At 35.3% G+C, this 12,258-nt stretch overlaps 1 protein-coding gene across 1 annotated transcript in view; it reads left to right on the plus strand.

Moving 5' to 3' along the window:
- Positions 1 to 2,874, plus strand: part of LOC136246436 (TNF receptor-associated factor 5-like) — a 31,594-nt gene extending 28,720 nt beyond the window's left edge. Inside the window, exon 4 of the mRNA XM_066037879.1 lies at positions 1,862 to 2,874. Within this exon, the coding sequence (XP_065893951.1) occupies positions 1,862 to 2,703 (842 nt within the window). The 3' untranslated portion in view covers positions 2,704 to 2,874. The remainder of the gene's footprint in view (positions 1 to 1,861) is intronic.
- Positions 2,875 to 12,258: the final 9,384 nt, after the last annotated feature.

Here is a 12,258-nt window from a genome sequence, read left to right on the forward strand (position 1 = left end):
AAGAATAATGCATAAATTTTGGAGCATAATGCAAGCTTTTTCAAGGAAATTCTGAATAGAATACTGCAAAAAATCATGTGCATAATTACAGACCTATGCTCATCAGTGCCCCACAACAGCACAAGCCTATATCAACTAATAAAAACAACTAATAATCAATTTCCAGGACAGTTTTACCTCAATTTCAGTTCACCACATGTTCAAGAGATGCCATAAATTATTGAAGCAAAATACATAATCTTCTGCCGATAATTGAAAATACTTGTGCCAATAACTGAGTGCTGCCAGTAGTTGGGATATGCTCTAATATAGAACAGCCATTTATTCTAATAAATTATAGCTGTCACTTGCAGTATATGTGTCACACTTGAAGTGCATGCGTATCAGTACTTTAAAAGTTTTAGATTTCTCAGACAAACTTCCATCATACTGTTCCTCCATCCATAGATGGATCTAGGAGACACTGTCAGGGGGGGCCAAGGAGAAGCAAGAAGTTTTAGTCCACAACAGTGTTTATTTCACTGTGAGGATAAGAATGGAATTCCAGTACACAAGTTATATTCATTTGCATAACTTTATTTAGCATATAGCTGGATGAATGATGGACATACAGTTTTTAAGACTGTACTTTGAGATAATTTTACAAATTCGACCTTCTAGGTTTGAATTTGAGAGCATTTTTGATAGCACTTAGAAAGATTGGTTGGCCTAGACCTGTTTGATGGTAAAGTGCATACCAAAACAAAATAAGGAGTAGCTAGCATTGTTATATTTGTAAAAGTTGTACATTAGAACTGCGACTGTTCTATTAGAGTAGTGACTGTTCTATTAGAGTATCTTGATCTTTCCACAAAAATTCAAATTTATTTGCCTCGCTTTCTTTATAGTGTACAGTTTAGCTTTAACTATAAAGTACATTTATAACTGTTGTCTTCTATTTGCCAATTGGCTTTCTATACTTCTGAATACACTGTGAATGCATGATTCTAGTTTCTGGTATCAATATAGTACTGTAGGTCCAAGGGGGACAAGAGAAGGGCCAGGGGGGCACAGCACCCCTTGGCCCCCCCTCAGATCCGCCTATGCCTCCATCACTTGACTGGTTCATAAATAATACAGAAACATATGTTTTCAAAGTGCTTTTAAATTTATTCTCTTGGCCTCAATACTAATTGTAGCACTATAGTACTTGGCTTTGCCTTGTGGTATATTCATAGTTTGGAATGTAGCTATAGCAACCAGATTTGTTTATTGAATAGACTCCAAAATCATATAATATATTTGGCTAAATATCTGTTAGTTAACTGCCAACCCAAAAAAAAGTAATGTAGTGGCAGTAGTGATTCTAGACCTGACCCATAGGGGGCCAAGTAGGGCATAGCATGACTATTATTGTATGGCTGTAATGTAAAATAGGGTGGTCTGGGGATTACAGCCACAGGATTTTTTTCAATTTGAAAGCTTGAAAACAGCCTAAAATATTATGCTAAAAATAACAATGCTAATCTATACTGCAACTTTCCCCCAAGATTTTTCAAAGCTTAGGGGAGGGGGCATTCAACCTAGATTTCTATGTAGTGGTACGCTCATCATTTGCTCAGGCATTAATCAGACTGTTTCATGCTTTTACTTACATGTTACCCAATTTTGGAAGTGGAACAGTAGTTACCTTGAAGGGAAGTGTTGCATAATAAAGATGGTGACATAAATGACTTACAACTTTTAGCATAATAGACATTGTAATTTATGTTCATAAGTAAATAAGTTGTAATCCTGCACACAACAACCAGCTGTATATTGGTTTTATGTATTTGTTTTATATTTTCTACACTTTTGGTACTGTTTGTATCTTCCTTTCTAGTGGATAGAGATGTCACCAACTCTAGTAAATGGCCTGTTGCTGAAAAAGTTGCTAAAGCTTTGTTCACATCTCCTCTGCCTAGTCATTTAGAATGTGAAATCTGTCTTGATGTCCTCGATGATCCAGTTATGACTACTTGTGGTCGAAGCTATTGCAAGGAATGTGTTGGGAAAGTGCATAACAAAGTTTGCCCTCATTGTCAAGGGGAAATTGAAACTTTCCCAGACAGGAAGAGTGTGAGGCTTATCAATGAGCTTAAAATCTGTTGTCCTTATCACACCGATCATAAGTGTCAATGGAAGGGTGCACCATCAGAGCTACTAAATCATCTCAGAGTTTGCGACATAAAGCCAATAATGTGTCCACATGGATGTGGTAAACAGCTTGAGAAGAACAACATGAGGCTTCATGCTGAATTTGATTGCAGTTTGCGTTTGGTCTCCTGTATTCACTGCTGGAAGAAGGTGAAGAACAGAGATATGGCTAAACACATTAGTGGTTGCCCTAAGATGCCTTTGCCTTGTCCTAATAAATGCTCAGCTCCTAAAGTGATTACTCGAGAAGAAATGAAACAACATCTTGAAGTTTGTCCTGACCAGGTTGTCGCATGCAAGTATTCAGAGCTTGGATGTCAACAAAAGATGAAACGCAAAGAGCTTGATCAGCACATGTCTACTGCCATGCAACACCATCTTGATTTAGTTGCTAAGAGAGCCATAAGGGAGGAAAATGCAAGGAAACAGCTGGAATATGCTAATAAGCAGCTGGAACATGCTAATAAGCAGCTTGAGAAAAAGGTGGCATCACTAGAGGTTATGATGACAAAACTAATGAATAAGTAAAAACTTTAGCAACTGTTGTTGACTTTAGTGAGACCTGTGAAAACTTCTTAGTTGATTATTTTTATAGGATTTTGTTTGCATTTATCTTTAGACAATCATGTCTCACTTTTCTAATCCTGTTTAAGTGAGTGATATTGTTTAACACATATAGCTATGTGCATGCCTGCTGATGAAAATATAGAAATTGATTAGCTATTTAATTGAATGTTAGTGCTAATTAGCTAAGGTTCTGCACTGGAAAGAAACAATCACATACAGCCACCCCCATGAAAGTTGACCACAGCTCAATTATATATTAGGTCCCAGAATGCTTGAGTTGCTTAGCTTTGGAAAAGCAGATTATGGCGAAATTAATTTTCAAACAAGTATAAGAGAAAATTAGGAATTTCAAATTAGAGTAAGGATAGTGTATAGTGCTACAGTAAAAAGTACTGAAACAATCTGGATCAGAGTAGTATGTAATGTCCAAATCTTTACCGAAAAAATCACACCTGCAGTCACAGATAATAGGTCCGTTTTTTCACACATATGCAGTACAGATACTAATGTATGGTGTTGAATAAAAGCCTGTGATGTAAATTTCTGTTCATTTTACATAGCCAGTTATAGCCTAATTCATGTATTTTTCTTTCATTTTGTAAAATCCTCCTCCATCCACTTGCAGTCAATTAAGCTTGAGTTAAAATTTATCTTGGTGGGAATTTTAACAGCTGTACATGTTGCATTGGGTACTTGTACAGTGCATGTACTGGAAGGTAAAGAATATATGTGCTAGTATAATATTTGCACTTACATTATTATAGCTTTAACCTTTGGCGAGCTACAACCTAAATAGTTAAAAGCAGCTAGCATTTCTCAATTGACAATTATATAGTTAAGACTGGTTTTCCCAACAGTCATAGTAACATAACACATGCACACTTAATTATGTGGTCATCACATTTCTTCTAGAGTAAATGTGTGATTTGTTTTATGTAACCATGTTTGTTATATAGCATTGTTGGGTGCAGAAGTGCATAATCGAGATTTGAAACATATTGCCTGTATGGAATGTGTTTAGATAGATCTAGCTTAGGATAGACAGTATACTTGATGTGTATGTACAGTATAAGAAATAATATATTATATTATAGCATGTATGATAGGTCAGCATCAAATGTATGGCAGGGGGTTTAGATAGATCTAGCTTAGGATAGACACTGGACACTTGATGTGTATGTACAGTATAAATAATAGTTATACGGGCACAATGTGGAGTCTATGAAATTTATAAACCCGAAGGCCCGGGCTGTAGCGCACGAGCGAAGCGAGGGCTCTACTAAGGGCCTGAGGGTTTATAAATTTCATAGACTCCACATTGTGCCCGTATAACTGCTTTAGACTCTATTTCACATTACACTCAGATCACTTACCTCATCCATGGCTGTTTCTGCTGTAGGCTCGGCAAAAGCGGCTGGTTTTCTTACGATAATACTAGCGCCATGGCAACGATAATACTAGCGCCATGGCAACTATGCGTCCTCACGTGACTAAATAATCGCGCTAGTTAAATCACTGCACGTGAACAACGCATAGCGATTGGACAAATCGGATTTTGAGCATATGTCATATTGTGCTTAAAGGCGTGGAGTATATGTGACCGGGCCTGCGATAATAGGGCATGTGGGCACATGATTTTTGCCTACTTTTTCACACTTTCATCACTCATAACATTTTGTACCAATATGGTATGGCATTGCAATTTTTAGCTCTTAGTCAGCATTTAATTGGCATCATGATGCAAGTTACAGAATGGAAATATACATTTACAGTACTGAGATATGACCTGTAAAAGGATGGGGTGTAGTTTGTGCCCACATGCCCTATTTTCGCAGGCCCGGTCACATATTAGAAAACAAGGTGGAGTATATGAGATTTATTACCCACCCAAAACAGCCTAAATAGAGTCTAAGACATAATATGTTATATTATAGCATGTATGATAGGTCAGCATCAAATGTATGGTATGTGTTTAGATAGATCTAGCTTAGGATAGACACTGGACACTTGATGTGTATGTACAGTATAAGTCATAATATATTATATTATAGCATGTATGATAGGCCTGCATCAAATGCTGGAATATTAGAAACATAATAGGCTGGAGTGCTATGCTAGTATAGTGCTAGTATAATAATTAATATTAAGTGAAAATATGGAGCTTAATTCCTGGAAGATAATTAATATTTCATAATAGAGCAGTCAGTGGAATAAGCAAGAGCACTCAAGTGCATTGTACATATATAGGTCCTTCAATTGATACTCTTTGATAGAACAGTCACTTTAATTTGTAGTGAAACAGAGCAATCACTGATTAAAGTTTTCAATAATTATTGTGTATTTAAAAAAATGTTGTTAACCTAGGACAAGCATAATGTATATGGGACCACTGAGGAGCACATATAGAACTTTAACAATTCATAACTTGAGATTGGAAACACTTATTGACTTGAAATTTGGTCAGAGATGACCACCAATATATATATAGGTCAATGGATGAAGAAAATTTGTACAGCTGTATCTTTCTTGAATGCTAAGTCACGACCTTTCAAGTTCATAGAATTGGACGCATGTGGAGACCCTTTTTCAATTCCGGTCACATATATTATTACTTTGTGTACACAGCCTTAAGCTGTCACATGTGAAACTACTACCTTCTCACGTGACATGATTGCGTTATTGGACAATGTGTAAATCTTGGTTATAAGTAAGAAGCTGGCGAATAAGCTTCATTCAGTCGGCTTTATTACTTCATTGTGGAAAGACATTACTCAGTGGATTACCAATGAGATCAGTAACTTCATTACTTGTAGTAGTAATATTATGTAATAAAATCATTACAGTATAGCTAACTTCATTACTTAGGTAATGCATTGCATTTGTAAGTAAAGTAACTTGAGTTATATTACCAGTTTTTACAACATATTTTGTTATGCATATATTGCTTGTTACCAGAAAAGTAATAATTATTACATAATGCGTTACATAGGTATAATGCATTACCCCCAACACTGAGCAAATTCTCATGCACATACATAAGGAGGGTAAGCACACGCCTTAGAGAAGTCCCTTTTCACCACACTAATCTTATTAGTGTTCTCCTCTATCTCATCGCTATCATAATCAGTAGGGTAGGACTATAATGATATCAAATGACCTCCGGGTATCCAACTCAACTGTCTTTTAATCTGTCACTGGGTGCACTTACTCCTTAGAATTGGGGTATGAGCTAATTGAGGTGTATCGTAGTGTATAGCACATGATGCAATGGACACCACACTGGTTTATTTACTTCAGAGTTAGGCTTGTGCCAATTATTCCAGCATAATTTTGAACATAATAGGCTAGCAAAAGCATTAAGCATTGTGCCAGCATAATAGGACAATTTTCAAGAATAATTGTAATTAAAACGTGCAACGTGCATGCCAAAAATACTGCACATTATTACTGCATTTCATATAAGAATTTTGCAGTGTTATTGTTTTTACTATATATTTCTTGACTGATTATTCACACTTTATGGAAATAAGATCGAGATACTTTAATAGAGCAGTCACTTACTCTAATACAGCAGTCAGGAAATGCTGATATACTCTAATAAAACAGTCAGCTCTCAAGCATAATCTTGATTTTGAGAGCATTATTGAGCATAATAGGCTGGATTTTTGAGTGCTGCTCAAAAGCATAATAAGCTATTTTCAAATCATAATTGGCTCAAGCCTATTCAGTGTTATGCACTTTCAGTACCCTGACATCACCAAGGCAAACAGCCATGAACAATTTACTGAGTAATTAGCACAAAGACAGCCTGCACTACCTACTTAACTGGTTAAGAATAGTATTATTATTTCCAGTAAAAAAGATCAATACACTGTAATAGAACAGTCAGCTACTCTAATGGAGCAGTCAAAGTGCTTTTAAAAAGGTGCACCTAAAAGCCTTAAAACTTTGTCTCATTGAGGAATCAAACCTAAACTCTTCAGCAAAGTTGATGTTCTGCACCTTTCTCCCACATGTTCACTTAGGGATTCTATTCTATCTATCTATTCCGTATTCCGGGTTTTAATGGATCCCGATCACTTACTCTGTAAAGACCTCAACAGCCCTTTAAAGGTCCTGTTATAGTTTGATCATAATTGCTAGAATAATGAAACAATTATATGTCCATTCACTTCCAATTAAGGTTAGTAATTTCAGTCCTTATGCACATTACATTTTCTCTGCCCCTGTTCAAAAATTCCAGTACAGATCTAGCTATACACAACTTGAATAACATAAGTAATGATTTTAGTTGATATACTACCTACTGTAGCTAGCTATATAATCACAATGTAAAATATATTATTGTATGTGTAGCTACTGTAGTTGTAATTACTTGTGTAATATGACTGTGGACACTGTTCATCCACAGATCTTTAAGTTTGTTCACACTTTCTGGCATGTATTATATTATAAAGGCTATCAAGTGTATGATCACAAATTGTGACTGGATAGGGCATGTGGGCACACACTACATCCTATCACATTATGGGTTATATCTCAGTACTAGGATGGAATAACTACATTCTGTAACTAGTATTATAATGCCAATTAAATTTGTAATACCTGGTAAACATTGCATAGCCATAGCTTAACTAACGAAAAAGTTGTGACACATGAAAGGTTGAAAAAGTAGTCAAATTTTGTGTGCCCACATGCCCTATTTTCACAGGCCCGGTCACAATTATTATTATTATTATTATTATTATTATTATAACTCATTATAGCTACATATGTGCAGGGGTTAACAGTGATGCAGTGCATGAAAGCTGAAGGAATTTTGGGTGGCAAAATACTTATAATTTGCAATCTCTATGCATTTACAACCTAAACTTTTTACTGAAGCATACATTCCCACCTTGGTATGCTCATGCATGCTGCATGTTTTTCATTAGGCCAGGCAAACTTGATTAATTGTTTCTCATCCCCGCTTGTATCCCTTTTTACCCACCCACTTCTAATTTCATTATTGCTGTTATCAATCATGTGCATGCACATGTATTTTGATGCTAAGAAGGCTGGCTATCATTTCACAGCACAGCAAATGTTGCTTAAACCTCGGAAACGGTGGTAAAATGTATGTATTAGTTCTTAATGGCTTTAGCTAACCTTTATAGTATCATACAGTTTGATTTGGAGTATTTTCTTTAATAGTGAATAATGAAAAATTACCTCCCTCCTGCATGGAAATCCGAATTTTTGTGAATGAGAAACAAGTAATCAAGTTTGCGTGGCCTTATACAATTTCAGCACATGCCAGATCAACTTTGACTTTGATCTGAGACATGTCAGATGAACAAAAGCTAGTTATGTATAATCTGCTCTGCTGGCCACTTAACTGCGGAAGCAGTAGAACTCTGCAAACAGTGCAATTCCTTTAACTATTAGATCACTAGTGCAGGTCTAGTAGGAATTTCTATAATATGCAAAAGAAGATACTTTTCTCATGTAGCAGATATGTGAAAAACAGGGCATGTGGACACATGATTTTTGCCTACTTTTTCAAACTTCCTTGACTCATAACATTTTATACAAATATGCTATGGCAATGAATTTTATCACTTAGTAAGCATCTAATATTGGCTTTATGAGACAAGTTACAGAATACAAACCTCTTATGAAGATGGAGATACTCTAAACTCTAATAGAACAGTCAACTCATATAATCTAATCCTCCACAGCTATTGATTCATGGGTATCATCTACACCATCTTCCCATGCATGGACATGATTGTTTGCAAATGAAATACACATGGTCCTTCATTTTCCATTCTATTTAATAGATATTAAATACAAAATGATTAATAGGCTAAAGGCCTCTGACTATGTCCATATCCAGTATTCCTCCTATATTAGTTTAATAAAAGCTTTTGCCAGATCAGGTAAGTCATTCCATTGTTGGTCATTCCAAAGTTGAAAGTGTTGACTTTCTGTTAATTCTTGGTTTAATGGTGACCCCTGCATGGTGACACTGTCTTGTTGTAATGTAAAAAATATCTTTTGGCTCATTTAGATAGAACATTAAACACCTCAATTAGGTCTCCTCTTGTTGTACTACAAAATAAAGTGAGTACAAATCAAAATATTCAAGTCTAGCTTCATAAAGTAGTGTAGAGACAGATGGCACCAACTTAGTGGCCCTTCTTTGTACCTTTTCTAACACATCAATGTCCTTTACTAGATTATGCTCATTATGTAGCTGATAAAACCAAAACTTAATGTTTAAATCTACTACACATTAGTTATTATACACAGCTCAGATCTATTTACTGATAATGTCACTAATATCATCTGATATCTTCAAAGAATACTCTGTTGTCCACAGAACAAGTTAGTTTGGTAAAGTTTTAATTAGCCTAAATTTAATTATATGGCAACTGTTGTGTTAAGCTGTTCATCAGTCAGCCAAGACATGTTTATGTCCATCGCTTTCTGAGTGCTTCTTAAACTTCTGCAATGCCACTGTCCATAAATACAGTGGTGTTTTGACCAGCTCATCAATTTTATCAGGAGCTGAGAAAAGGGCACAATACATATGTACTGTTTCATACGCTCCATCTAGCAAGCTACATGTGGTAAGTAATCATATGTAATCCATTTATACTCACTACTGAAACATGTTTGGTTAAGTGAATTAGATGCTTTCTATACTATAATCTTGTATGAAAGTTGACAGAGCGTATAGGTAAAATGTAATGGGACTCTAGTGTTTCAAGCTTCTTTTCATTTGAGTTTTGGAAATCATATTTTCCCGTATCCTTGTATACACTTCAAGTCACTGAGCCTCTAAAATAGTATACACTGTGCTGCTATAGTGCTAACTGAAGTTTTAACTATCAGTGCAATTAGAAATCAATGCCCATAATAGGTTACACAAGACCTATCTAACTACTGAATCCTTATGCTTAGCTATTTACAACTACAGTAGCTAGGGACCCGCCGATTATGCTGGCATAATTTTGAGCATAATAGGTACCTAAAAGCATTGAGCATAATGCCAGCATAATAGGTTAAATATTTGTACGATAGTGTAAATTCTTGCTGGAAAAATGACAATTGCAAAATAAGATCGATATACTCTAATAGAGCAGTCAGTGACTCTAATAGAACAATCATCAAACTGACTGTTCTATTAGAGTATATCGATCTTTTCTCTTACATGTAGGCATGCAGCAAGAATTTACTATTTGTGTTCCAGCCACTCATTTTTTTTTTTTTTTTACAGTGTTAAACTAGTAGCAAAGCTTATGAACTAAGGCATGAACGTTGAGCATAATAGGTAAATATTGAGCATTAATTTAAGCATAATAGGTGAATTTTTGAGCAGTGCAACATAGCATAATAGGTAAAATTATGAGCATAATCGGCGGGTCCCTAACAGTAGCTTATAGCTTATGATGATTCTACTGTATATTAAGATATATACACACTATTACACCTTTAATAGGCTAGGTAACACAACACCATGGGGTATTGTGGCTGCGCTATCTAAGTATCTTACTGCTTACATTGATCTAGTTCTCCTTAGCTGCCTTGGTTGCCTTAGTGGTAAGTAGCTATGCCACTGAACCCTCTCCAGTTCGTTCCATAGACCTGCAACGTTTACCAATGAAATTTTCAGGAAATGTATAAGTTTGTCATGCACATGCACATTTCCTGAAAGGAATTAGGCACATTCTTGTATATAATTACCAAAAGCAAGAGTTCATAATATAAATATACTAAATACATATATTATGAGCTCTTGCCAAAAGATAAATTAATTGTGACAATTCCTTACACAAATCCATGTACATTTTCTTTAATTCAGGAATTACGCACATTCAGGTATTTCTGACTAAAGGAATTGTCATAATTTGTTATGCATGAAACGTCAGGAAACATAATTTTTTTGCACAGTGGTAAATATAAAGACCATGAATACTGATACAAATGGAATGACTTATATACAATCTAAACATTGTTTTTATACAGATAGATTCATTCTATACCCGAGTGATAAAATACAGGAGTCCTACAGTATGTCTGCTATACAAAAAATAGCAGTGTAAGGTCATGCTCATTTGTATCACTTTCAAGCTATAATGTTTCGTCTGAAAATTAATATTGTTAGCCGTAAATTCCAAAACAAATACTCACCAACAACCTTTTATATTGTGAGAATGTTCTATTAGAGTAAATGTGACTGCTCTATTAGAGTATACATGACTGATCTATTAGAGTATTTATTAATGCTTTACAGCAAAAATACTGAAGGTTCCCTATAGCTGTTTAAAGATGTCATTATAGGTGTGTTTAAAAATTTACAGAAAGGAGAAAAATCCTTGATCTGACCTAGGCAGCTTCGAACCTGCAACAATCCAATCAACGATTGAACGCTTACAGGAGTTTGCCAGGTGGTCAGGACATTTTCTCTTTGTATTTGTATCCATAGAAACTCTAGTGAGTGACTTATTATCTCTAAGTACCCCAAGTAGAACCAAATGGATATTACTTACAGTATTATTTTATAATATTCTTTTAAAAAGTTTATAAAGAGGACTCATGAGTGTAGGGGTGTAGGGAAGGGGTTTCCTATGGTTTCAGGAATCCCTTTGTAAAATTTAGACTTCTAAGCTTGTAGCAAGAACTTTACACAGCATTAATTTGGCAGCACAAAATTACACATAAGCATTGCGACCAAATTTTGGAAAATCACCCATATGGGTGCATTTGACACCTAAAATACATTTAATGACCATATCGCAAACTTTATAGTGCAAATTTATGGTTTTAAGCTATTCTCAATGCTGTAAATTTCTTCAAATGTTTTCAAAACTGCGACCTGCTCTTATAGCAAGCCACTAAATATGAAAACATGAAAATTTTTGTTCATTTCGTAGTTGCTTCGTTATCCGAAAAATTTTCATCCTCGAACATTAACAATAATAGGATTGGCTCAATGCTTTATAATAGATAGCCTAGGTAAAAAAACCAGTGATCCTTGAAAATAAAACTGCGAAAAGCCTGAGAATTATTAACCCACAAAAATTACATACCTTGAAAATTGATACGTATACGGTAATCACAAATCATTTTACCTGTTACTACTTACATTGAGGAGTGAATATCACTGTTATAATAGAAGAGTGATGTGGATAAGTGGTAGAACAGGTTGGGTTGACACTAAACACTTCCCCTGACCACTTAGTTCCCTCACCAGTGTTCATCTCCAATGGTTCAACCGTACGTGCAGCAAACACTGTAGGCAAATAAGCATGTATTACTAAAGATAATACCTATCCCTAAAAGAATACACTACAAATCTTAAGCAACAGGTTAGTAAACTGCACATGTCAGTATCACATGCCATACATGCAACATATGATATCCCATTTCAGGGGACATGTGTAGAATCAAAATGATGTTGGGAGTGACAGGATCTCAATGTTGCAGCTCTGAATATTTCAGAATGTAAGCCAAGATATTTTACAATGT

The sequence above is a fragment of the Dysidea avara genome, chromosome 2 (assembly GCF_963678975.1).
Source record: "Dysidea avara chromosome 2, odDysAvar1.4, whole genome shotgun sequence".
NCBI lineage: Eukaryota > Metazoa > Porifera > Demospongiae > Dictyoceratida > Dysideidae > Dysidea > Dysidea avara.